Source organism: Vicugna pacos, chromosome 3 (genome assembly GCF_048564905.1).
Source record: "Vicugna pacos chromosome 3, VicPac4, whole genome shotgun sequence".
Taxonomy (NCBI): domain Eukaryota; kingdom Metazoa; phylum Chordata; class Mammalia; order Artiodactyla; family Camelidae; genus Vicugna; species Vicugna pacos.
In genome coordinates this window covers 4,600,258-4,626,414 of record NC_132989.1, presented here as the reverse complement: position 1 = coordinate 4,626,414, position 26,157 = coordinate 4,600,258, and the positions used below count along the sequence as shown (strand labels likewise).

The 26,157-nt window shown below is 53.9% G+C and overlaps 2 protein-coding genes and 1 long non-coding RNA gene across 3 annotated transcripts; 1 reads left to right on the top strand and 2 right to left on the bottom strand.

The window, feature by feature from the left end:
• Window positions 1-620: 620 nt before the first annotated feature.
• LOC140690875 (adenylate cyclase type 1-like) lies at window positions 621-13,541 on the top strand. The gene is made up of 5 exons (XM_072953022.1): window positions 621-726; window positions 4,512-4,690; window positions 11,747-11,862; window positions 12,819-12,965; window positions 13,225-13,541. Exons 2-5 carry the CDS (start codon window positions 4,684-4,686, stop codon window positions 13,372-13,374), a joined length of 420 nt encoding a protein of 139 aa, XP_072809123.1. The 5' UTR covers window positions 621-726; window positions 4,512-4,683; the 3' UTR covers window positions 13,375-13,541.
• Window positions 13,542-13,612: 71 nt separating this feature from the next.
• Window positions 13,613-18,176, bottom strand: LOC140690880 (uncharacterized). Its single transcript, XR_012066224.1, has 3 exons — window positions 17,965-18,176; window positions 17,419-17,724; window positions 13,613-13,767 (listed from the first exon to the last, which is right to left on the bottom strand). It is a non-coding gene; the product is annotated as an uncharacterized lncRNA (long non-coding RNA).
• Window positions 18,177-18,611: 435 nt separating this feature from the next.
• Window positions 18,612-25,442, bottom strand: LOC116279810 (L-amino-acid oxidase-like). Its single transcript, XM_072952925.1, has 6 exons — window positions 25,198-25,442; window positions 24,849-24,961; window positions 22,995-23,196; window positions 22,521-22,589; window positions 20,898-21,031; window positions 18,612-19,687 (listed from the first exon to the last, which is right to left on the bottom strand). Exons 1-6 carry the CDS (start codon window positions 25,423-25,425, stop codon window positions 18,856-18,858), a joined length of 1,578 nt encoding a protein of 525 aa, XP_072809026.1. The 5' UTR covers window positions 25,426-25,442; the 3' UTR covers window positions 18,612-18,855.
• Between the last annotated feature and the right edge of the window lie 715 nt (window positions 25,443-26,157).

Below are 26,157 nucleotides of genomic sequence, written 5' to 3'. Positions count from 1 at the left end.
GCTCATGGAGCCCCTGTAAAACCTCTAAGAAAACAAATGTTACTTTCTATTCTGCAACTTGTTGTGTGTAAAGGAAAGCAAAAGAGTTCATATCCTTAAGGCCGACAGCCTTGAGAACAGGCTCTCCTGTCAATTTCAGGCTGAAGTCAACATTGTTTCACAAAAGGGGCAGAGCAGGTAAGACAGCCTGGAAAACAGCACAGGGTTAAAGGAAAAAGAACAGATCTTATATGCAGTCAGATGTGTTCTTTTCTATTACACCTGCTGCCCCAGCAGGGCTGGCCTCAGGGAGGAAGGGTGCCCCCAAAAGCCGCCTGCAGGGGGTGGGGAAGGCAGGGAGGGGGTTTGCCGGCTGGTGAGATAAACTAGACATGGCCGATGAATGGACAGTTACTGCAAAGTTGGAAAACCTCTGGGTTTTCCCTCTTTAGGGAGGGAGAGGGAGGCTCAGCAGAGGTCCTTGAGCTTCCCCAAGAGAAGTGGTTCTCAGCCCAGGTCAGTTGCAGGCGCCTCTGGGGTTGTCACACCTGAGGGGCCCTCTGTGGATGGGTCCTGTGTTCTTGGCACTGACATGGATTTTCCTCCTCCTATTCTGCAAGGGGCGGCAGTGGCTCTGGGGGCAGCTTCCAGCCGATCACGGCCATCCTGCTGTCCTCATGCGCACTGGCCCTGCACGCCCGGCAGCTGGACGTCAGGCTGCGGCTGGAGTACGTCTCGGCCTCGCAGGTAAGAGGAGCCCCGCTGCTTCACTGGGGGTCGGCAAGGGGGTCCCTCGGGAGAGGTGTCGGGTGGGGGCTCCTGGCTAGACGCCACAGCCGTGTGAGCGGCACCGTCGGGGTGAAGGAGGCCGGTGCCAGGTACAGGGAGAAGGACCACAGGAAAGAAGGAAGGGGCACAGCTGATGGGCCGCGTCTGGCGGTCAGAGTTTAGCTCTTTCACCAGCAGCGAGCTTCTGTCCCCAAAGGCGCTCTGGCAGAGGGGTGACGGCACAGAGGGGCTCATCCTCCCTGGGCTGGACGTGACGGCAGGTCCCTTCAGGGTCTTGGGAAACTCTTGAAGATGCCAAATCTAGCATGGCTCAGCCCAGATTCAGGAGGTCAGCCGTTGGGCCAGGAACTGATATTTTTAAAGTGCATGCTGGGAAATTCTGACACAAGAGTCCTGAGGGAGATGGAGAGGGGCAGCCCTGTGCGCTGTCCTGGCCCTGGGCCCTGGTAGGCGGGTGATGACCGCCAGAGGAGGGCCCCTGCTCACGCCCTGTAGCCAGCACACAGGCGTGCAGGGCCTACCTAGGGCCACTTCCGGGCCTCACCCAGGGCACACATGCTGTGGTGTGTCTGGGTGTCCCCTTGTTACCCACTCCATGTCCACTGGCCACCTGCTCCATGTCCCCTTGTTGCCCATTCTGCGTCCCCAGCTCGGAACTGAGGCCTTCTGGTTCTCTGGTCTAGGGTTCGAACTCCATCTGTGCAACTTGCAAACTTTTTGACTCAGGACAGATTGCCTCCACTTGGTCTCCTTGTCTAAAAATGGCAAGGAGGGCACGCAGCACAATGGGGGCTGCCAGAGAGTCTCCTTGTTTTGACACATGAAGAAGCAGCTCGGTGTCTGAGGCATTTCATTCCATTTAGTCTTCACGGCAGCCCTGCCTGGGACATGGGGTTACAGATGGGAAACAGACAAGGACGTGATGTGCCCAGGGCCAGAGCCAAAATGGTTGTCTTGGGGGGGATCCCAGCGGGTTTGAGGTGGGTGATAGCGTCCTCATACCAGGGACCACGTACAGCCTAGAGGGCACAGGGAGGAGCCGGTGACTGGGTACACAGCTGGCTAGGTGCACCCCACTGTCACCCCACACTCTTCCAGCAGTGGGACAGGCTCAGACCCAGCTGCTGGGGGCCCAGGCTCTTCCGCTGCTGCCTGCCCGCATCCTTGCTTCAGGAAGATGCATGAAGCTGGTCAATGTGACATCCATGTTCCCGGGGCAGAATACGCAGAGGGGCGGGCTGGTTGTGGGCCTGAGGTTAGGTGGTCCTCATCCCGAATCGCACAGCTCCGCTTAGGGTCTGTGTGACTCTCCTCTCTGGTCCGTATTCAGCTGGGGCGATGACCCTAATTCCATGTAGGTGTGTGGGTCAGGTTCTGCAGAGAAGCTGCCAGTCAGATACAGAGAGAAGAGCGAGTTTATTACAGAGATCGGCCCCTGAGATTACGGAGGCAGGGAGGTCCCACCGCCTGCTGTCCGCAGTGAGAGGACAGGGATGATGGGACGCAGTTTGAGTCCAGAGGTCCAAGGACCAGAGCGCTGCTGTCCGAGGGCAGGGGAAGCTGGACATCCCAGCTCAGGCAGAGAGCGAATTCACCTTCCTCTGCCTTTTCCTTCTATTCAGGCCCCAGGGGATTGTGTGACGCCCACCCACATTGGAGAGGGCAGCCTCTTCCCGCAGTGTAACCTCTCCTTACGCACCTGTGTGGGCACACAGTGACGTCCGCCAGCCCTCTGGGCACCCCGTGGCCCAGTGAGTTGACACATACCATTAGCCCCTACAGTGAGGAATAATTGTAATTCCCTTCCCAACGTGCTTGGCCGTGGGCCTGGCACCCAAGTAGGTGCTTAGCACAGCTGACCACCCTGCAGACACTACATTATTGATGTCTGACAGTCCCTTGGTCCCACTGGGACCTCAGAACAGCCACTGCTGGGATGTTCTTGCCGTGGGAGAGGGCAAGGTGGGGCAGAGAAGTGTGCCACCTGTGGTGGGGACGGAAGGCAGTGGCCACATCAATGAACACGACAGTTTACCCTCTATTTTAGTAAACCTGTAAAAGACAGGCGCTGGCTAAGCAGATTTCTTTTTTTTTAATTAAAAAAATTGGAGTATATAGTTAGTTACAATGTATTAATTTTTCATACATGACATCAAGTCCCAGCCATGCATATATATATATATATTCATATATTCTTTCCCATTAAAGATTATTACAAGATACTGAACACTGTTCCCTGTGCTAAGTGGATTTCTGTCTGCACATCAGGGCAGGTTTCCTATCGAGGTTCATCAGGAATTACTTCCTTACTCTGGGTAAACAGCAGAAAGAAAATGTGTGTTTGTGTTCACGTGTGTGTGTGTGTGTGCATCTGTCTCTGCACGTGCAGACTCGGTAGGTGGAGAAAACAGCTCACTTACCCTTTCTGTGTAGCAGCTTTACTGAAACGTAATTCACAGTGGATCCCAGAAAATCCGCCCACTCACGTAAAGTGTGTAATTCAGTGGTTTTCAGTACATGCATGGGGTTGTGCAGCCATCACCACGGTCAATTTTAGTATATTTTTCACATCCTCCCAAAAACTTCATGCCCACGAGTAGTCATTCCCCGTTTCTAGCTTCCCCCCAGCCCTTAGTCACCACTAATCTGCTTCCTGTCCCTGAGGTCTTGCCTGTTTTATTCTTTAGCCTGGAGTTAAGTTAGTACCCATTCTGCACAGACTGACTCCCCGTGCGTGGCCAGTGGGAGCCCCAAGCCAGGCCTTGGCAGAGAGACCCCTGATTCTGAGGGGCCTATGGCCCGGCACTGTCCTCCCTTCATACCTGGATTCTGCTGAGATCTGAGCGCCTTGGCTCCCTCTCCGCAGGCAGGGAGGCCCAGGGGGTGTCTGAGCCGTGTGGGGCGCAGGCAGGGCCTCTGGGGAGAGCGTGCAGGCGAGAACACCTGATCCTGCCTCACCACCTCAAGGTGCCCGGGCCGCTGCCTTCATCAGTGCCAGAGCCAGACCACAGCCCTGTGAGCATGTCCACACGGTGCTCAGCCAGGGTCCTGGGGAGAGCCTGTGCTTCCCTGGGCCTGTTGGAGGCTGAGACGTGACCGAGGGTGGGTGAGGGGCTGCTGTTGAGGAAAGAGGACATGGTGTATGGCAGGATGGGGAGCTTGGCAGAGACCCAGGTGGTAGGGGCAGCAGGGAGACCACTGAGGAGTCAGAGCCTTCCTTCTCTGGGCAGGGTTGGCTGCCAGCCTGGGGCCAGGATGGCAGGATCCCATCCCTGTCTGTGGAAGGCGGCCTAGCAGTGGAGCATGATGGGGCAGAGGGCAGGGGGCAGGGCTTCCACCGTCACGGGAGCCACCAGGAGGGCGCCTTAGAACTGTCCTGTGGAGCCTGGGCATGGTTGGCCTCTGGGTGAGGGGGCTGCGGTGGAGGTGACAGTGGCCTCAGGCACGTATCACTCAGGCTGGGCAGAGGACAGAGGGCAGAGGGCATGCTCCAGACGGGTGAGGTCAAGGGAGCTGATGAGCATCTGAAAGGTGCAGGGAATGTAGGCTGATCTCAGGCTGTGTATGACATGGGGCACCACGTGGAGGGTTCTCATCCCAGATCTCGGGGGCAGGGGGGCAGTCCACAACTGGGGACACAGTGGGCCACCAGGCAGGATTCACGACCTTCGGCTGAGGGACACGGCAGCCTGCAGTGACCAGGCTGGGAGGGACCCGGCCACGCCCTTCTCTCCCCCTCCCAGCTCCTGCTGGTGCTGCTCACTGGCTGAGCCTCACCAGAAGCAGGCGGCAAGGGAACCCGTAGGCAGCGTCCTCCGGGTGGGCCCTGGATCACAGCCGATCCCAGTGGAAGAGGCCAGCACACACCGGTCAGTTCCTGGAAGGGGAGTTTGGCCACTGCAGTTTGCCAAAGCCATGCCAGGTAAGGGAGGACAGTCTCTCTGGTGGACTGTGCCTCGAACTTGGTTTTGTCTGGCTCTGGCTGGCTGTCCGGGGTGACCAGGCCAGCTGGTCCCTGGGTTGCATCTACCCCGGGCCTTCTGGTTTAAGATCTTCCCGTTACGAGTAGCTACTCAGCTAGAGAAGAACACACTCAGGATGAACCGGGAAGAGCTGGACCCGTCTCGATGGTGTGAGATGGGCTTTCTGACTTGTTGACTAGGTGCCTGCTTTGTATCTCATGCTCAGAGAGTGGGACTAAGGCCCCGGCTCTTGGCTCCCCCAGCCTGGGACACCACTTCCCCCAAGAGCAGGCATTTTTCTCTCATCTGGGCTGACAAGGGCTGCTCTTGGCATCGGTGTCCCTTTAAGTCTGACTAAGTGCAGTGGCTGACCCTGCCCTGGGACCTTTTGCCAGCGGTACCCATTGGACACCCAGCTTCACCGTGAAGTGAGCTTTCCTGGGAGTGCAGGGCCAGAGAGACCCCCTTGTCACGGGAAGGGCTGCCGACGCTGAACACACTGACCTATTTTTCCAAGGATGTATAACAAGAAACTCCTCCCTTTCCTGTAAACACTGCGAAACGAGAACATTTCAAAACTGGGCCCATTTTCCTCCCCGGATATTTAAGCACGGCAGGCAAGCATCAGCGTGCCTCAGACTACCGCAGAATTTCCAGACCAGAGACTCAGTGGGTTATTTACTGAGAGCTGGCTGGTCCTGCAGACCTAAGTGAACATGGGCTCTTCCCTCCTAATGACTTCCTCAACCTCTTCATCTGTAACTCTCGAAATGCTGTTTGCTCCAGTGATTTTTTTCTTTGAACTCAGTGCATAATAATGATGGCCATTACAATTGATTGTAGCAGGGCAGTTTCTTTCTCTACCGATGAACACTTGTTCCGAAGGGAATTCCTAGTTGTGCAGCTGCCATTCTCGGCACTCGGAGGGAGGGCCGGCATGGACGTGGAGTTCCCGGTGGTTGGGCCGAGCTGAGGCCTGCCGCGTGTCTTCCTCCAGTCACTCCCCTTCCCAAGCCTCCTTTCTGCACACACGTGCCAGTGAAGTAGTCCTCAGGGTTGCAGGAAGTGCACGCTACACAGCCCACGACCCTGCTTTCACATCCGAAGTGCCGTGTGTGGTGTTCATCCTGTTGTCTGTTCCCAGGCCTGGGGTCTCCCCTGGGGTGCTGGGGTGAGTGCATCTCCACAGACATCCCTCCCTGGGGACGATGCTTCCGGCTTGAATCACAGCTGTGTGCCACAGCACGGTGCCAGGGAAATGCCCACAGACCAGAACGTCAGTGAATGTCCCCCTCTCAAGGGAAACCAGATGCGTCACCCTGCCGGGAAGTGCGCGCACAGCCTGTGGCAGCTCTCTCTGCACCCACGTGCCGGGTGTTGTCCCCCCCCCCCCCACCGACCCCGGCTCCATCCAGCAGATGCTTATGGAGCATCTGGGCCACACTGGGCCCTGGGCGGGACACCATGTGGTGGGATGTAACCCTGCCCCAAGTGCCCAGAGGCTGGTAAAGGAGTAACTGTGTCAGCCCCAGATGATTCCAGAACAGTGATAGTGCCCACGGCCTGGCCCAGCCCTGAGGTCGGTGAGATCAGCCTGTAGAGATAATGCCTGATGGAGTCGTGGAGATTTGGGAGGAGTTAGCCAGGGAGAGGTTCTATCGCTGCTGGATGGAGTTTTATAAATGCCAGTTACATCAGGCTGGCTGATCGCTGCCTTCAGGTCTTCTCTGCCCTTGCTGACTTGCTCTCTTCATTTTATCAATTTCTGAGAGAATGGTGTTGGAGTCTCCAACTGCAGCTGTGGATGGGACTTCTTGCAGTTCTGTCAGGCTTTGCTTTGTGTTTGTTTTATCTGTTACTGGGTGCATATGCGTTTAGGTTATGTCCTCTTGATACATTGAAACTTTTGTTCCTCTTACTTAAAAAAGATTCTCTTTTCCCCAGGTAAGACATCTGAGTCTGCTGTCTCCTTTGTCTGATAGTAATACAGGGAATCTAATTCTCTTGTTATATCACTGTCCATCATTTTACTCTTAACGTTATTTGCATCCTTTTATTTAAAGGATTTCTTGTAAGCAACATACAATTGGATCTTGCCTTTTAATCCAGTTTCCAAATCTCTTCCTCTCAGTTGAGCTGTTCAAACCATTTACAATTAACGTGATTATTGATGTGGCTGGATTTTAATTTACCATGGTGCTGTTTTCTGTTTGTCTCATCTGTCCATCTGTTCATTTCTTTTTCCTCCTTTTCTGCCTATTTTCAGTTAATTAAATATTTTTGTTATTCCACTTAAATTTCTTTCTCTCTTTTCTTATTAGCTGTGACTATTATTTTAATGGGTCCTTATCATTCATTGTCTGTGTTCAGCTGGTATTGTACAACCTCATATATAGTGTAAGAACCTTAGCAAACAGTATATACTTTGTCTTCTCCCATCTTGTATGTTTGCCGTTCACGTCATCATAGATTTTATTTGTACATATGTTATAACTCCCAATATAATACTATTTTCATTATAAACATTAAATTCTATTTTAAAGCTACATTATAATAAGAAAGAGTATTTTGGGTTTACCCACATACTTATGATTTCTGGTGCTTTTTATTTCTCTGAGTGGATCCAAGCTTCTCTCTGGTGTCATCCTCCTTCTGCCTGAAGGACCTGCTTTAAAATGTCCCACAAATCTGTTGGTGATGAGTTCTTTCGGTTCTTGTGTGTCTGAAAAAGTCTCCATTTTGCCTTCATGGCTGAAAGATGCTTCTGCTGGGCTGAGAGTCTGCACTGGTGGTATTTTTTCTTTTCAGTACGTTAAAGGTGCTGTTCCACTGTCCTTTGTCTGGCATTGCTTTTAATGACAAATCTGCTGTCATCTTCATCTGTGTTCCTCTGACCCCACCTCCCCATATTTCACCTTCTTGACAGTGGGCTGAGGTTGCCCCTGGACACCTGTGCCCTGTGCAGCCTGAACAGCCTGGCCCACCCCGAATCTCCACGTGTGTCCCCTCTGCTGGGCAGCCGCTCTCTGTGGAGACCAGCACCATCCCTGATCACCTGTCCAGCTGATGCACGTCTGTGTCCGTGTACACGTCTGTCTCATGGTGCCTTGTCCTCAAGTGAGAATAAATGATGAAAGGGAGACAATGAGGACTGATTTGGCCCCAGAGTCAGAGACCAAATTCTTTTCACTTGGGGGCTGACGACCCTCTGTCCCTGCTGCTCTGTGTGCTGTGGAAAGGTCCTTTCCCTCTCTGTACTTCCCCAGGAGGAGATGGTTGTCAGAGCCTGGGTGCCCTCGAAGAGGGTGTGTGCACCCCAGAAGGCACAGGAGACAGCACAGTGGGGTTTTGGAAGAAGACATTCATGATGGTTGATTTATGTGTCGACCTGACTGGATCCTGAGGTGCCCGGTTATTTGGCTAAATGTTATCCTGGTGTGTCTGGGAGGGTATTTGCAGAAGAGATTTTCATTTTTTGCATTTGAATGTGGACTCAGTAGAGCAGAGTCCTAATGTGGGTGAGCCTCCTCCAATCCACTGAGGGAGACCTGAATAGGACAGAAAGGTGGAAGAAGGGAGAATTCTGGGCCCCCCCTTCCTGACGGCAAGATCTGGGATGTCGGTCTCTACCCTCAGCACTGCTGGTTCTCAGGCCTCCAGGCTGGACTGAGCTACACCACCAGGTCTCCTTGGCCTCCAGCTTGCAGACGGCAGGTGGGGGGACGTCTCAGCCTCCATCACCACGTGGGCCAGCCACCACCTATCAGCCTTTCCCTGTGCATCTCGGCCTGTCCTGCTGGTCTCTTGCTCTGGAGAACACTGCAACAGCATCAGAAGGTGTCTTCATAGTGTGCCTGAAAATCAAGAAACGTGCTTTCCTAATACTTGAAGAATGATCTGGCCAGGATGCTGTGACTCTGGCCAGATGTCACTTCTAGGACGGAGGCAGGCACATGACTGTCCAGGCAGAGCGAGGCTGCTGCCACCCTGACTGAGGTGTTCATTTCAGTGAGCTGTCCTGGAGTCCAGGTGCTGACCCGAGGGCTGCTGGCTTGGTTGGTTGGACTGAAAACTTGGCAGCACTTTGTGGGGCTCAGCGGCTCAGCAGTCACCTACATCAGTGTAGCAGACAGTTGTCGGGTTGTGCTGTTTTCTGTTCTGCTCTGTTCTGTTTACCAGCCTGGGAGCCCCTCTAAGATGCCACAAAGCTGTTGATAAGATGCACTTGGTGAATAATGTCAGACACGGAAGCTCGCATAATCTGTCGTTTAGAGTCAGAGGTCAGATTTGTGACAGGTGAGAAGGGAGATGCCCTTTGAAGGAGACCCTGCTGTAGAGAGAGTATTTTGAAAGTGTAGGTTGGCTGCGTCTCTGTCGTGTGACTTTGTCCGCAGGTAGAATGTATGTCGCCCCCAACAACTCCTTACCGACTTCCTGGCTGTTTGGAAAATCTTACAAAAGAGAATTTCAGTGGATTTTCAGCTTAGTTGTTAAAAATATAACAATACAATCTCTGCTTAGTTTGTAAGAAGATAGGCTTTTTATCAGTCACATTGCAACAAAAGCCTTTGACTCCTTGGAAGGAATAAAAAATAGATGATGATTTAGGGAGAGAGCTAGTCTGATAGTCCATACATCTACATAAATTGTAAATAAATTGAAATAAACTGAAAAAAATGTAAAAAATAATAAACATTTTAATAAAGAAATAAACTGAATTTAGAACCAAAGCTTTTTATTGCAACGTGATCCGCCAAGGTTTTTTTTTAAGTTGAATCATATTCAATTACATTGAAGTCATTAAAATATCACTACTATTAATATTTTGGAGAAAAAAATTTGTGCCACTAATAAAACTGTTACTTTAAAAATGTTTTCTTTCTCTTTATCTCATCCTTCAGTAAAACCATCTTGTGTGTCTTACCAGGGCACATGTGTTACAGGAAAATAATTACACGTCTTAGGAGAGGCCCCGGGTCCCTTCTGAGGCTTTGCTTCCCACACGGCTGTGTCCACGGATACTGACCTCAGACCCCGTGCCTGGCTGTGTCCTCCTGTCTGCAGAGCCCACGATCATCGGAGCCGGGTCCTGTGGCTCCTGGGTTCCTCCTCTTGCCCTCCCCTGCTGCCTGTCTGTGCGCTCTAAGGAGCAGGGTGAAAGTCATCCTGTATGAGCCTCCTTGGTGACCGATGACTCCCTGGCCCACCTGTGTTGTTTTCCCCAAAAACGCACTGGAGGAGCCTGGGGCTCCCAGTCAGGCCCTCTCACCCCGGCAGCTGCGGCCTGAGGCCCCCTCACGTCCACCTTTGGGGATCTCAGGTGCTTGCTCTTAACTGGTAGAATCATGAGACGAACTCCAGCAGCATGAAGCCGACCAGCTCAACTGCTGTTATGACAATAATGACATCAAAAATAGGTGACACTCCTCACATCTTAGGAGGTTTCACGCAGCCTCCTCACCCCTTGATACATAGGAATGGCGCCTCTATTAGTGGGCATCTTTCACCATTTTATGATGCGGAAACTGGAGCAGGTACACAGCCACAAGGTGGGACATAGACCAGGCTGTGCTGGCTGCCTCGTGTGGGTTTTGATGGCAGGGTCACAGGCCATCAACATGGCATCACACTGCAACCAAGAGCTTGCTGTCCCTGTAAGGCTGGTGCACACTTAGGAATGTCCTCCATACTGAACTCGGTTCATGGCTCCAGCCAAGTGCTAGATGTGGAAGCCAGGGAGGGCCACTGACAGCCAGCCCAGTGGCCCCATTCCTGAGGGCTGCGTCCGGCTCCAGGCTGCCTTCCGTGCTTCATCAGCAGTGCCTGTTGAGCTGACACGGCGGCCAGTGGGTGGGGCCGTGACTGTTGGTCGCGTTAGCCTCTGCCAGGCCCTGTAGCCAGGAGGCCAGCCGGCCGGGACTCAGGCCACACCTGCCGTCTGCTCTGCCTCATCCGCCTGGTTAGACCTGCCGGCTTTCATCCTCCGCTCCAGGAGTCGGTGCCTGGCTGAGCTCCTTTGGCCCCAGGTCTTCACTCCTGCCCTTCCAGGCCCCTGCAGCTTTCTGCTTGTCTTGGTGCCCCGAGAGATGGAGTCCTGCTGGAGGGGGAGAGAGTCCAGAGGACACGGGAGCTAACGGAGGGGCCACTGCTTGGCTTCCGGCATTCCCAGTGAGCCTGGCTGTGCTCTGGAGGTGCATCAGAGATGCTGGGGGCCCTGTGTGCCCTGGGAGTGGGCACGTGCCCCAGAAAGGGCTGCTTCCAGCATCTGGTCCCCAGAACGTGGCTGCAGTAGACCCTGGAAATGGGGGCTGGACCCTCGTTGTCTTTTGAAAGTTCCAACTGATCAGGGTGGTGATTTATCCAGAATTTTGTGGATTCTCTGGGCCCTACCATTGATCTATTCACTCTGCCTGGTGGGGGCATGGAGATGAGCCTGGTGTAGACCGTGGGTACATTTGGCAGTTAGTGTGGATAATTAGAAAGAAACGTGTTACAGGTGTAATGATTCAGAACTCTTGTTAAAGATGGTGAGGCAGGCGTTACTCAGGACCGTTGTATTAGGTGTAAGGACCACTGCAGTGGGGCCTTGCAGTGGGGGGAGACGAGGCTCAGCCCTAAATAAGCAATGGCAAGTGGGTGTTTACAGCCAAGGGCAGAGCTGGGGCAGTGGTTGCACAGTTACTAAGAGAGACAGCAGGGGTGAGGGGTTCTAAGCTGACCTAACAGGATTCAAGCTGAGGATGGGCCAAGGTGATCGGACATCACCTGGGGAGGGTGGGAGATGAGGAACCCCATCAGATGTCAGGGATGGGTGTCTGGTTAAATTGGCTCAGCAGGGTTCTTGCTCAAACTGGACAATGTGGAAAGGAAGACGGATGCCCCAAAGTCAGGGCCCAGTTGGACGAGAGTTCAGAGTCTGGTCCAGGAGAGAATCTTGTCAGGTGGCGTGTTGTCCAGTGAGTGAAGGAAGCTGGATGGGCAGGTGAATGGCTAATGGAGGATCCTGTCCTCTCCAGGCAGAGAGGAGTGGGACGACATGGAGAGGGTGAAACTGGACAACAAGAGGGTCCTCTTCAACCTCCCGCCGGCCTATGTCACCCAGCACTTCCTCATGTCCAGTCCCCAGAGCACGGTGAGCGTACAGCCCGCATGGCAGCTGCTTCCCGGGCCCTGAGACCCAGCAGGGTGCTCCTCCAAGCCGAGCTGGTCTCGTGGGGGCTGCAGGGCTGCAGCTGGAGATCCGACCCAGAGGGACCCTCCCCGCTGCCTAACATCGCAGAGGGTGGCCATTTCCAAGCCTTCAGCTGCACCAAGGATGGGAGGCCCCCTCTGCCCATCCCCAAAGGCAGGGCAGAGGCTGGGCCATCAGAGGCTTCTGGGACGTGGGCTTGACAGGTGCCCAGAACTACTGTGTCCTCCCCTTTGATCCTGGAAGACAGCGTAACAGTCACCAGCCCCACAAGGCAGGAGATCAGGCTTCAGGAAACCACAAGGGGGAAAGCACTGTTTCAAGGCCGGCTTGTCCTGAGTGGCACCCCCTCTCGGCTGAGTTTGTGTGGCTGGCCTGGCCCTGCCCGTCTGGCTGCAGGGCTGGTGGTTCATTCCCTCCTCTGTGCTCAGTGAGATCTGGGGCCATGACCTGGAGGTGAAGCTCCAAAACCAGCCCAGCAGCACAGCGCAGGGCTTAGAAAAGCTGACTCAAAAATAAAGAGGCTCAGGCTGGGTTTTAAGGTCCTATAGGCACAAACACCAAGGCTCAGCTGGACCAGCTCTGGCCTGAAGTAGCTCCAGGACTCATCTCTCATCCTGCTGGGCCTGGGGGTGTCCAGAGCGGTTCGTTTTCCCAGAGCAGTGCATACCTCCTGGGTGCCTCCCCCACCCAACAGGGGCCTGTGCCCTCAGCTGTGAGCTGGATGCCCTAGCGGAGGCCTGGATGCTCCGAGCCCCCTCCTTGTGTGGCGCGGGATCCCAACCCATCCTGGCCGCCCTGGTAGGGGCTCCGGGTGGGGCCTGTCCCCAGTACCAGCCCTGAATGCTGCTCTGGTTACTGCTTCGGGCTTGGTGGCTGACTTGACCTCTGACCCCCAGGTCCTCTACTGCCAGTCCTGTTCGCAGGTGGAGGTCACGCTCACCTCTATCCCCAAGTTCAACGACTTCTACATCCAGCTGGATGACAGCAACATGGGGGTGCAGTGTCTGCGCCCCCTGAATGAGACCATCGCTGACTTGGGTGAGGTAAGGGCCACCTCACTGCCCTGACTCTCTGGGGCCTGAGGGCACCCGGGTGCCCAGCCCCCAGCAGTTCGGAATTGTGTCCACCACTGTAGCGTGTTCTCTGTGGATGGCGGGGTGGGGGGGGAGCACATGCACTTTGTCTCCTTGGGAATCCCGGCCGACCTTGACAGTTGAGGAAGGGTCTTTGCCCAGGGTTGGGGAGGGTGGGTGCTGTGCCAGGAGGCGGGGTGCTGGCGCTTGTACTCTACCCATTCTGAAGGCCGCCCGCCGGCCGGAGCATCCTCCGAGGAGGGGACCCCAGTACCGCAGCGCCCCTGGCCTTCCCGACGAGCTGCTGTGTGGACAGGCGGGTTATGTGTATGCCTTACTCTACGTGAAGTCTGGAGATGGGTCCCAGCACCCTGCGTGAGGCAGCTATCAGAGAGGTGCTGTGGGATCCTACCGCCTGCCGCGTCTTCGCCCAGCCACCTGGCTGCTTGCCTAGGGTTGTAGGAGTGGCTGGACTCTGCTCCTAGCTGGGAGTGATTTCCTAAGGCATTCATAAGATTAATAAACAGCCCCTTTTCTTTTTTCTTATCAGGGTTTTTTTTTTTTTTTTAGAAATTATGTCTGTATTAATTCAGCTGTTTTCACTAGAACCAAACAACAACAGCTTCAGGAAGATAAAATGTTTATTTCTCTTTCACGAGGTCTCTGAACAGCTGGGCAGTCCAGGCGAATACGCTACTTCTGCCTCGCTCCACCTTACTGTAGGGCCGTGCCCTTCTCTGCATGACCAAAGCCAGCCGAGCACCTGCAGTCCCTGGGGTGGTGAGGAAGTGGACGGTGAGCACCTTCCTTTCTGAGGCTGACTAGAAGTTGCCCACCTCCCTTCTGCTCACATCGCACTTCCAGACCTCAGTCAGATGACTGTGTCTAGCTGTCTGTATCTCAGAGGCCAGCTGCCCAGCTAAAACTTGGAGCATAGTTACCAGAAGTATATGGGGGAGAGGATATGAGGAAACAATTAGTGTCTTTGCCACAGAATCATTACAGATGTGACGTTCTTTTGATCTAACCAGAATCCTGTAATACACGTCATTTCCTTAGCCTTTCAGGAAAAAGCCAGTTCCTTGGAAGATGTGCAGTCACCTCTCAGCACCCGCTAGGGATTGGTTCCAGGGATCCTCTCAGATACCAGCATCCTGGGGTGTTAAGGTCCCTTATGTAAAGTGGCGTAGTTGCATATAACCTGCCCACACCCTCCCCTGTACTTTCAATCGTCTCTAGATTACTTGTAATACCTAATGTAAGTGCTCGGTAAATAGCTGCACATGTGCAGTAAATTCAAGTTTTGCTTTTGGGAACCTTCTGGATTCCTCCCCCCCAATATTTTTTGATCTGAGGTTGGTTGAATCTGTGGATGTGGAACCCGCAGTGGATGCGGAGGGCAGACTGTACTTTCCAATCTTTTGGGGAAAACGCCCTGCCTGTGGGTCCTGTTGGTCTTTTCATGGGGCTTCCCACCTCCATATAATAGCAATGAGGAAGTTTGAGAGAGTGTGAGAAGTACTTAAATGTTCCCCAGAGATACAAAGTGAGCAAATGCTGTTGGAAAAATGGTGCCAGTAGATTTGCTCCAGTCGGGGTTGCCACAGTCCTTCAGTTTGTGAAAAACGGAGATGAAGCTCAGTAAGGCAAGGTCTGGCTACTAGTGAACCCTTTCTTTATTCTACCACACCCACAGCAGAGCAGTTAATAAACTTGTTCAGAACTTGTTCAGGATTACAAAGGTAGCAAGTCAGGGAGCATTGATTAGAATGAATTTATTTATATATTTATTTAGCTCCAGTCATCTTTTAATTTTTTTGAAAAATTCCTGACATTACAGAACTAAATTGAAATGTATTAATATTCCCTTCTTACATTTCCATGACAAACAAAAAAATTCATGAGCCAAAAAAAAAAAAAACCCCAAGGAGAAGCTTATAAAACTAGATATGAATCTCAGCATTAACAGCTGAACAGAGAAGGGAACTAAAACGCTTTAATTACAAAATCACAAGTGGATGATAAAGTGTGTAGAAACTGAAAATTTACAAACTATTTAAAACCTGGAATAGCTGACTGAGAAACTACACACATGGATCATGGGTGGGGGTGAACAGCAGAAAGGGATTATGGATGAACAGAATTTAGAGCTTTTTAACTAAAAGGCCATATGTTCCTTTTTTTTTTTTATTGAGTGATAGTCATTTTACAATGTTGTATCAAATTCTCATATAGAGCACAATTTTTCAGTTATACGCAAACGTATATATATTCATTGTCACATTGTTTTTCCTTTGTGAGCTACCACAAGATCTTGTGTATATTACCCTGTGCTATTCAGTATAATCTTTTTAGTCTCCTTTTTAAAATTTTTTACCACAAATTCCTTTTTTGTTTTTACCTTCTGCACTCTTCTGCTGCTCACTATGGGAGACTCATGTCTGCATAGGACCAAGCTCCCTTTTCTGCTGATCAGGTGTCTTTATCATGGTAGAAAGTAAAACGTGTGTATATTGCAAGCTGTGTATTTTGCTTGTAGTGCAGACACACATTTCCAAAATAACCAGAATTGTATATCATTTTAAAATGATAGTGTTAATTCTGGACAATTGGCAAATTGTCCATTTTTCTGTATTTTTTAAAGAGAGAAAACATAATCATGAGAATCACATCAATGAATGACCTGATTCAGATTTAGGTGTTTAGGTTCGTTTTGTTAGGTATTAGGGGATTCCTTGGGAGAATCACAAATCATAAATACTTCAGCTCGTCTGCTTACAAAGTGGAGAACGTGGGAACAGTATTTAGTAAGAATTCAATTTAGAAATTAGTGTCAGGGAGGGGCTTCCAGGTGGTGGAATAGAAGGACATGAGGGTCACCGTCTCCCACAAATATCAAAAGCACACCTGCATGTGGAACAGTTCTCACAGAATGCCTGCTGAGCTCTGACAGGAAGTGTGGTACAAGAGGGACTACAAGGAAAAATCTTCCCCAAACTGGGTAGGAGTTAAAAAAAGAAAAAGGAAACTGGGACAGGACCTCCTCTCCGGTGAAGGGAGCGGCCAGGGAGGAAAAGGACCGCCCCCCCAGAATCGCCCTACAGCAGGCAGGTCATCGGGGACAGAGGGAGCCTCAGAGCCTCGGAGGAGACAGCAGCTGCCGCTTGGCAGGCAGGACAGAGAGAAGTCGTCACAGAAGGTCCCTGTGACCCCTAACCCGAGGCGTAAACCAGCAGGAGTGGGCTGGGACGTGGTGCCGGCCCTCGGGCTTCAGAAAGTGGACCTGGGGAGAGAACTGGGGTTGACTGTGCAGAAGCAGCCTTTGGGGGGCTGGGAGTGTGCACAGAAGAGCCTGGGTCCACATCGGAGAGCTGCACTGCTGGCGAGCACGAGGGGGAGGGCTGGGAGCAAGCAGCCAGAGCAGCCTCCTCTCCCGCCAGCCCACAGGTGCTGCTGGGGCGCAGAGGGGCCCCAGTATCAAAGCGCTCTCGCAAAGGGAGATGCGCAGTGCTGCCCTTGCAGCCTTCTCCGTGAGCCCGCAGGTTGTGGCCCGATACTGAAAGCCCCATAGATAATGAGCTCTGAGCCCATGTGATGGGGGACCGGCAGCAGCGCAGAGGGTACTTCCCGGTGGACGTGCCCTGTGGGGGACAACCCAGCAGCTCCTCTCCCGGCAGAAGCACTTCATCCCGGCTGCGGGTTTGTCCACAGAGGATGCATGTTTAGATCATGAGGGTTGAGCCCTCATGAGTGTCATTCGTGCCCTTATAAAAGAGACCCCAGGTAGCTGCCTTGCCCCTGCCACCATGGGAGGACGCAGCAAGAAACTGGGCCCCCAGTAAATGGGCCCAAATCTGCAGAATCTGCTAGCACCTTAATCTTGGACTTCCTGGTCTCCAGAACTGTAGTAAACATATTTCTGTTGTTTATAAGCCACCCAGTTTATGGTTTTTTTTTTTATAGCAACTCTTAACAGAATAAGACAGACCCTAAGTTTGTCTCCCAAGTTCACCAAGGGCAGGACTCGGGTCTGTTCACCGGATTTCAGGGCCACTGTCAGAGTGGTTGTGTATTCCATGGGAGCTCCGTGTGCACAGTGAGATAGAGGGGGGTGGTGAGACCGGGGGAGCCAGCCCCTCTGGAGCTGGGCTGGAAATGAGGAAGGAGACAGAAACCACACCGTGGACGGAGGCGGTGAGGAGACTGGTCCGTCAGTATTGGGAGGGGCAATCACAGTGAGAACGTGAGCCTCCCTGCACGGTCCTGTTGGATGTGCTTGGAATGCAAGGCCCTGACTGCTCTTCGGGCTCTTTTCCAGAGTTGCGTTTTAGTGAGTGGCCTTGAGGGATGCGGTAACGTCTCGTCCCCTGCGCCCACCCCCCCACCCCCTCACCATCCCCAGACAGAAAGTAGCCTTGCTTACTGCTTCGCTGTACAGCTGCTAAGTTTTCTGAGTTCAGTGCTGCTCGGCTGCAACGCAGGCCCACTGCATGCGTGGTGTCCACCTGGGTCCCTCTGCGATGCCCCCACTGGGGCCTGGGGGCTTGGGGTGCTCTAGCTGCTTGCTGCGCCACGGGTCGTAAAGTCCTTTGTCACTGACCCATGAGTCTCGCGTCCTCTGCCAGCAGCCATGGAACTGTGGCAGGCTCACTTGTTAGCCTGCAAGTCGGATAAGGTCCCAGCTGGGGGGCGGATTCTTGGGGACCTTGTTCTGTCCCAGCCTCAGACTCTAAAGAGAATGACACTTTCTCAGCTTGCTCTGAAGGCACCTTTTTGTTTATGGTGACAAACTGTCCTTTCACCCCATGGCCACCTGTCCCCTTCCTGTAGCCCTCGGGTGATTACTCACATGCCCTCCCCCGCCACCAACCCCCCCCCCACACACACACCAAGAGATCCCTTAGGGACATAATTTAGGCCAGGTCTCTGCCAAATGATGGATCTCTTTGGACCTCATGCATCTGTCTACCTGAAAGTGCTCATCAGTATTGACTCCACCTGCCTGTCTCCTCACCCCTTGGGGCTGTCAGGCAAAGAAGATCCAGAAGGATGGACAAGAGATGGAGAGCAGCCTCTGCTGCTTTGATGCTGTGCATTCTGAGAATTTCTATTCATGCAAACATTCTACACATTCCTCGCTGAATGTCTGCAAAATGAATCATTAATCGTTTCAGGAATACACAAAAGAATAAGACAGAGAGAGCCGCTGAGTGACAGAAGAAGCAAGAAGGTTTTGATCCCTCTGGATCAGCATCTGTGCCCCCAGGCAAGTTGTTTAACTTCTTGGAGAATCAGGTTTCCTCATCTATAAAATGGAGGCATATTAGACTACGTGTATCAAGGGTTGCTTTCATAATGTGGAAAAGTATCAAGCGTGTTGCTGGCCACAGAGTTGCCTCCATCTAAAGACCTAAGTCCCCCACTTCTCTTAAAATTCGCAGTCATGGGAGGTGGAGGAGTGGAGATGAGGAGGTGGGGCAGGGCTAAACTCAGATTAAAGGAATAATAGAAGAGCCAAGGACCCCAGAAATCAAAGGCCTCCCTAACTCTCAGTCCTCAACTCTAGTAATTATCCAGATGCCACCCAGGATGTAAATAAAACACTTAGTGATGGTCTTAAACTTAATGAATGCTTTACTGTTCAATCACTGTATCCTGTGTTGTTGTTGAGACACTGCCAGTGAATCCAAGGACATGGGTGGCCAAGTATTAGAGGGACTCTGTCCCTTGGCCTTATGTGACACCTCTTGGTCTGGCTTCTTTGGGAAAAGGTAGAGATAAAGTAAAAGAGCAGATTTGGAGACTTCCTGGTGGACCGTGGTGACCAGAACTGCCCCCATTCCTGGGGCCGTGAGGTTGGCTATAGCTCCATTTTGGAGTGAGTTTCTTTTGGGTCACTTCGGCCCTTTGTCAAAGCCAAGCCCACAGCCTGTTGGATGCTCTGCGCGGCCCTGAGCCCCGATTTGATGGCCGTGTCAATCCAGCCATGGGGCAGGGCTGTGTGCTCACCGGCAAAGTGGACCCGCCCCTCTGGCTTGCAGAGCTCCTGGGCACAGTCCACATACTGGTAGGGAGTGAAGGCGGCGTAGCCGCCCATGGAGTGGGGGTCCTGGCTCCAGTGCTTGATGGCGGAGTAGGGGCACAGGGCCCGCAGCTCCTCTTTGGGGAGGTCATGGACTGCAGCCAGGTCGTCCAGGACGACATCGACTGCCTGGGCGAGGTCCATGGCATCAAAGAAAGAGGAGTCATCGTCCACAGTATAGGAGGCCAGGATGACCCCTGTGCCATTGGGGAAGACATGGCTGGGGTAGAAGATAAAGCGGGAAGGCCGGTCAGTGCTGGACTTGCCCCCAAAGATGCCTTCGCGCTCCCAGAAACGTTGCGTGCAGGCCAGGATCACTTTGGTGGCACTGCTGTAGTGAATGGATCGCAGCGCATCCTCCTTGCCTCGAGAGAGAGGGGGCTGGAAACGGAGGAGCCGGACAGCCTTGGCTGGGATGGCCACAATCACGTAATCAGCAGTCAGACGTGCCCTGGGTCGCAGGGGGTCAGGTGTTCGGTAGGTGATGTGGACTTGGTCTCCGAAGGACTCCACCAGCTCTGCAGGAGAGTGGAGCTGGACTGTCCCAGGCAAGAGGGCAGCATGCAGGGCCTGGGGGAGCTGGTCAAAGCCCCCAGTGATTTCATCTAACCTAAAGGTGAGCAGACAAGGAAGGGAAAAGGAAGCAGGTTGATGGACAAGGCCATGCAGAGGATGGCCGCTTGGCTGAGCTCTCTAATGGACCCACTCTGGCCTGTGTGCTAGGGAGACAGCCATTGGCAAAAGGAGGACATGCCAGGCAGGGCAGCTTTAACTCCAGGAAACTAGAGATAAGTGCCACTGGGGACTGACAGATGAGAAAAATGCATCCCCTCTGGGCAGGTACAGGCCCTTGCCAGAGCCCCAGGCTTGAAACATGGATCATGCCTGGCTGTCAGTCATAGCCCTCCTGCCTCCTCAAACAGCCACCTCCAGGCAGGACTCTGTGGGGCTGACAAAGAACCAGGGCTCTTAGAAGCTCTCAGTCCCTTCCATAATCCCAGCCTCAAGGCACGCAGCACCATCAAGTTTCCCAATCAGCCTGTCTTAAGACCTTCCTCTTCCTTCCATTCTCCCTTTAAGACAGTCCTTGGCTTGAGTTTTAATGGATGCACCCTGAAAAAATTCTGGGAGGAAGGGAGAAGATGCTGCTGGGAAAAAAAGAAGACTGGATGCGCAAATAACAGAGCCAAGCCCCCTGGGCCACTGAGGGCTTGCAGGGTCTGTTGCCCTCTTGTGAATCTCTGTAGCCTTTTTTTTTTTTTTTAGTTGGAGTCCTGTCACAGAACCCGAAGGGAGGGTAAATCTCAGTTTATTTTGTCTTTGCAGCCCCAGCCTGTCCTGAGAGCAGCCAGGGGCTTGGTGGCTGGGATCTGGAGTTAGCACCCCTGACACATCGTCCTGGGCTGAAAGACAGTGAGTGCCCCTGGTCACGACCCTCATCTGTGTAATGGGAGAGCAGGTGAGGCCCAGAGCAAAGCAGATCTGTAGCTTCCCGATGGACTGCCTCTTAGCCAGAGGTTCTCAAAGCGGGGCTCCCAGGCAGAAAGAGAAAAAGCTGCAGCGGCCCATGGACCATGTCAGAGATGCACGTTCTCAGCACCTGGCCCAGATCTACTGAACCAGGGGCTCAAGCTCGGGTCCAGTCATCCAATTTTAACAAGATTGAGACTCACTGGAATTTGGAAACCCCTGCTTTCCCCTCTTCCCCATTTCTTTTGGGATTTTCTACCTGATTTGTTGAATCTTTCTTCCTACCCCTGTCCTGGTTAGTGACTGGCTAACTCACGCCCGTTTCCCCAGTTCCCTGCCACACTTCCCACCGGGGCTCCTGGAAGGAGACAAGGTCACGCAGGGTCTCCAAGAAGGGCAGGTAGTAGCCAGCATCTGTATTCAGCAGGTCCCCGATCATCTGCACGGCCCCGAGGCTCAGGTTTCCCACCTTGATCAGGTATTCCTGCGCAGTGAGAGAAGGCAGGGGAGTTCGACTGTCAGGAGGCCAACGTGACAGAACCTTGCTTTGCAGCCAGAGACAGGGAGGAACAGAATTGGACAGAGTGGAATGGCAGGTGCACATTCAGTCAGGCCCCAGGCTGCCACGTGTCTGCCTGGTGTGCTGGGCTCTGACAGTCTCACAGCGCTCTCCTCAGCCCTGGTAACAGGCCACCCCCCCCCACATGCTGCTCAGTCCTTCACTTGTGTGGTCCTAAGAAGTAGCTTATTATCACTGTTTTACAGATGGGGAAACTGAGGCCCAGTCTTCTTGTCAACCTGCAAGTATGTTGGGCTCAGCCTGATAGGCCTGGGCCTTCACCTGGAGGAATCTGGGTACTGAATATTTTTTCTCATCCTGCCTTCATGCCCCAGCGTCATGCTGTGGTCCTGGCCAGCCTACAAGCAAGTGACCTGGAGGCTCTGCTTCCGGTGAGCCCACTGAGGACTGTGCCCCATGTTCACCCCTGCTCCCTCCTCCCAGGCAAGGCCAGAGCGCACACAACAGAACTGGCTAGAAGGGTTCACCTGTTAGGGTGGCGAACTGTCCAGCTTGCCCAGGGCCAAAGGGTGTCCATAGCCGAGTCAGTACCCTTGTCACCAGTGCAGGTGACACTGGCGGCTGGGCACTCAGGGGCAGGCCTGACAGGGACCACCAGGATGGCAGGGCATGGCTGACCTAGCCTCTACCTTGGCAAAATGCCTCTACCAAACATGCTTGGTGACGCCAGAGGCAAGACAGCAGGGCCCCACCATCCTAGGAAAAGCAAGATCAAAGAGTTCTTGGAGATACAGCGTAAGAACTGCTGTGTGACAGCCCAGAGAGGGCGGTAGCTTCCCTCCCTCTGTGAGTGGGGTGCCTGGACGGTGAGACAGCTGAGAGCCGTCCCAAGCTTGCCTTAGTCTCCAAGCCCTGTATCTCTCTCGCCACCTTCCCTCTTTCCCTTCCTCCTCCTCCCTCCCCCAACCTTTGACCTCCAGGAGTTTACATTCTAGCAGGGCATGCAGACTGTAAACAACTGAACTAGGAGGTGATGAGTGTTGTGGTGGAAACAGCGCAAAGGAAGGAAGAGGGGAGGGTGCCGGGCTAGAAAGGGAGGCACCTGAACTCAAAGGGGTTGGAGAAAGTGAGGGCCTAGCCTTGTGGATGCCTGCCAGAGGAGCCTCCCAGGCAGAGGAACAGCCGGTGCCAAAGCCTTGGCTGAGTGAGAAACAGCAGGAGGTCGAGGGAGTGGGCGAGGAGGGGCTCCCTCTCCCTCCCAGGCAGTGCTGTGCCCCTGGAGGATGTGGAGCAGCGTGAGTGCGCAGGCGCCCTCTGGCCGTCTGCCCGGGAGGGCGGGGCAGGGGTTCACAGGCTCCCCCTGCCACTAGCTGGGAAGGGGATGGCTGTGATTTCCATGGAGCGTGACAGGGTGGGCTGTGGGCAGCAGGAAGAGGGGGGTCCCGGGACTGACCTTGGTGGAGAAGGAGTCATATTTCTCCAGCACCTGGCTGCAGCTCTTGCTTTCCAGCTCCTCCACCATCTGGCATGGGGGAAGGATGGGTACTTGGTGAGAACTAAACACCCCATTCAGGGGCACTGGGCTATCCGGGGTCCAGCACCGCCCCCCAATGCTCCGGGGCTCCCTCACTCGCTTCTACTTGTGTGTGCCTCCCAGGCTGGCTTTACGCGCTCTCCCCTGGCTTCCAGGACGGTGTGCCACAAGTCTGAATGTCCCAAGAGTGGAAACTTAACTACTGGACAGAGGACAGGAGTGTAAAGATAGGGGCCAGAGCTGCCCCCTGTCACCCTGGGAGTTACAGAGGTGGGAGTCTACCTCCTCGTCCAGTGTTGGGGACATTTCTGATGGCCTGTGAGGCCACTGTGAAGGGCTGGAGAGCCTGTCCCCCGGGGCTGCTGCGTGGGGCTGGGTGGGGCCCGGGCTCACCTTCCTCAGTGATTCTTCGAAGAGCTGTTCTGCTGTCTTCCCCTCCTCATCTGCCCTGACTGGGTAGCCCAGCAGGCTGGGGTTGGCCTGCACGTCCCCCGTGCGCCTCCGCACCCCGTTGACCAGCACCCAAGTCTGGTTGTGGGAGGCATGGAACTCATTGAGCTTTAGCCCAAACTTCCTGATGAGCTCACGAGAGAGCCTGTGGGGGTGAATCAGAGAAAGCTCAGACAAGGAAGCCGTCAGCCCTCCTGCTCCAGGTGCTCTGCTCTTCGCTGCCCACAGACTCACTTCCTCCGAAGACGGAACTACAGCTTTCCCTGTCACTACAGGAGTGGCGACAGGGCCATGAAGGGAGGATTTGAGGCTATCATTCTTGTGGTCACGAAGGGGCAAAACCCACAAAGGGACCAGCAGGACCTCCCAGGCAGGGCCACTGCCTTCCTGCTTTTGTGCTTCTGTAAGATGGCTTGCTTCCAGGAAAATGAAACTTACCCCTGAAATTCCACTGCTTCCCAAAAGCCCACTCCTGATTGGTCCATTTTTAACACTGTGTCATTTGCTTGTGACACAAACTTAATTGAAACTTAAAACCTATAGAAGCCTGTGTAAACCTACAGACGGGGTCCAGAGCTTAGAGTGTTAACTCCTCTGGGCCCGCCGGCGTAATAAACCTGAGTTCTCCAGCCCTCTGAGTGTCACTTGGTCTCTCGATGAGATTCAGCTTTCTGTAACAGTCACACCACACCAGGCTGGTCCTCTGTTTTGGCCGAGATCTCTCACACTTTGCCCGAGACCTCTGGCCTCAAGGTCCTGGAGGTGTCGTGAAAAGCGCACTGGCAGGGGCCTCAGTGGAGGCCGTGCACATCCTCCTCAAGCCTCCAGGGAGCGTCCTCCACCACGCTGCGTGCTGCGTGAGGCAGGGCCCCCCTGCAGGACGGCCCTTCATAAGGGATCCTCGTGCCGGTCCCGGGTCCCGGGGCTTCCCCCAGACACCACAGCTCTCTCGGAGGACACTCATTACTCCCATCATTAGGAAAACCAGCAGGCCACTTGTGACTTTTCAAGGTGCTCCCATCAGAATTATCCTTTGGGGTCCTCCATGTGGGCTTTTAGGCAGGCAGGGGGGGTGGGTACCTTTATGCCCAGTAAGTAGATTACAACATTGAGGCTGAGAGAGGTCCTGGGGCAGGCCTGGAACCTCAACATGAGTTGGGGCAGATCCAGTCCTGCTGATTTGCAGGAAAGGACTCCCATGCATTTTTGTCCTTCTTGGTCTCTGCTAATTGTGTGTTCTCACTGTGTGTTCTTAGATTCTGTCTGATGTTCATTAATCACAGGGCCGAACCATCACCAAAGTGTTTGTGTCTCTCCTGCAAGTCAACTTTCCTACAGAGCTCTCCTTTCACCGTGCAGACGGGGCTGACCCAAGGCCATGCTCCCATCCACATACCAAGTCAGTACTTCCCCTGCCCTAACTCAGCCAGGGCCCGGTACCAGGCAACGAGAGATGACCCCTGCAGCCCAGAGCCCGCTGTCATCACTCAGACCAGCCAGTCCTAAGCTGTTTCTCCGTCCTGCCTGGCCTTTCCCTTAGAAACTCCAGTAAAGGCCATGGCCTGTGACTTCGCTTTGCTCCTGTCTTCTACCTCTTGACTATCCCGATGCATCCCCAGGGCCCTGTGTGGTGTGGTGTGTCCTTCTCTCTGGAAATGTAAATAAGAAATTCCCTCAGTGGCGTTAACCTCTCCATGGCTACTCATCACCTCCATGGACTAAAATCCCGAGGGTACCAATGAGACAGCTGCCCACACCCCAGCCTCCCCTCCTCACCCCCACTTCTCCCGACCATACCTGTGGCTGGCGGGTATCCTCATGGCGCCCAGTTCCACATACCACTGTGCTCCGGGCACTCTGTGGGTCTCTATTCTGCCACCCACACGTCCTGAGGCCTCCAGGACAGTCACCTAGAAAGACAGCTCTGTCTTGATCTCAACACAGCTGGCCACATCCCCTAGCTCCCACAGCCCTCCTGCCTCTTCCCCAGGCCTACCTGCTATCTGGTCATGCCACCCGGTCCTCGTGGCCCTTCTCCCTACACCGAGAGCCCTAGACCCAGCCCCCGTCCCAGTTCTCTGAGGCTGTCCGCTTGCATCTCTCCCAAGGCCCCCCATGCAGGACTCCCCCACACCCCATCACGTACCTGGTGGCCGGCGTCCTGCAGGGTCTTGGCAGCGGTGAGCCCGGCCATGCCTGCTCCAATCACTACTATGTGTTTCCTTTCCGCCGTCTGCCCCAGCCCGTCTTGGGCCAGCCGCACCAGCTCTTCATACTGGGGGTCCTCAAGGCACTTGACAAGCCGGCTGTTGAAGGCCTGGGTACACAGGCTCAGCACAGACAGGAGGGTGAGGGCCAGCCAGCCCGGGCACATGGCTGTGGAGATGGCAGGCAAATGGCTAGGGACCAAGAAGTCCTGCTGTTCTTAGCGCTTGCTCCGAGGAGTGGTTATATTGCTTGGCCTGTGACGCAACATGCCAGCACTGCCATACGCTTCCTTCCTTACTGGAGCATGCCTTAGTCACTGGGCGGCCAAGCCACCCCCAGAACCCCAGATGGGCAGCACTGCCCCCTCACAGCCTCCACTCGATGCAGCCCGGACCCCTGCTCACTGTGTCTGCCCTTGGCCAGCTGGACTACCGCCCAGGAGGCCAAGCCCTCGGCCCAATGAGGGACAGGTGAGCGGGACCTGTCTACCACATTGGGTGTCCCATGTCCCCGTTGGGGTTGACAGAATGTTTGTTGCAATGAGAAGCCCTAACTCACTGGCCGTGGAAGGATAGGGTGAGGATGGAGCAGGTAAAGGCATCATTAAATAATGTCGGCTGTTTCTGAGATGTGCGTGGCACAGTACCAGCTTCCTGAGCCCGGGACAGAGAGGGCCAGTTCGTTTGCCAGGGATGGTCGAGGCTCACTGAGGATGAAGAGTCCGCCCCACTGTGAGCCTGCATTTCCACGCCTGCCTGGGACAGGGTTCCGTTCCCTCTGTGTCATCCCTTCCCTCTACGACCCTAGGAAAGGTGCGTGTTTGTGATTGTCGCTTTCTTATTGCTGTCATTGTTGCCACCACTATCTGTGTTACCGGCTGAACTGTCTCTCCCCACCA

What these genes read in the sequence shown, in the direction of transcription:
- LOC140690875 (XM_072953022.1), top strand. An exon ending in TGTCCAGTCCCCAGAGCACG is followed by an intron (nt 11,863 to 12,818) that starts GTGAGCGTACAG and finishes TCTGACCCCCAG; the next exon opens with GTCCTCTACTGCCAGTCCTG. An exon ending in CCATCGCTGACTTGGGTGAG is followed by an intron (nt 12,966 to 13,224) that starts GTAAGGGCCACC and finishes CCCATTCTGAAG; the next exon opens with GCCGCCCGCCGGCCGGAGCA.
- LOC116279810 (XM_072952925.1), bottom strand. Translation starts at nt 25,425, where the DNA reads ATGTGCCCGGGCTGGCTGGCCCTCACCCTCCTGTCTGTGCTGAGCCTG. An exon ending in AGGATACCCGCCAGCCACAG is followed by an intron (nt 23,197 to 24,848) that starts GTATGGTCGGGA and finishes TCACCCCCACAG; the next exon opens with GCTCTCTCGTGAGCTCATCA. An exon ending in TCGAAGAATCACTGAGGAAG is followed by an intron (nt 22,590 to 22,994) that starts GTGAGCCCGGGC and finishes CCCCCATGCCAG; the next exon opens with ATGGTGGAGGAGCTGGAAAG.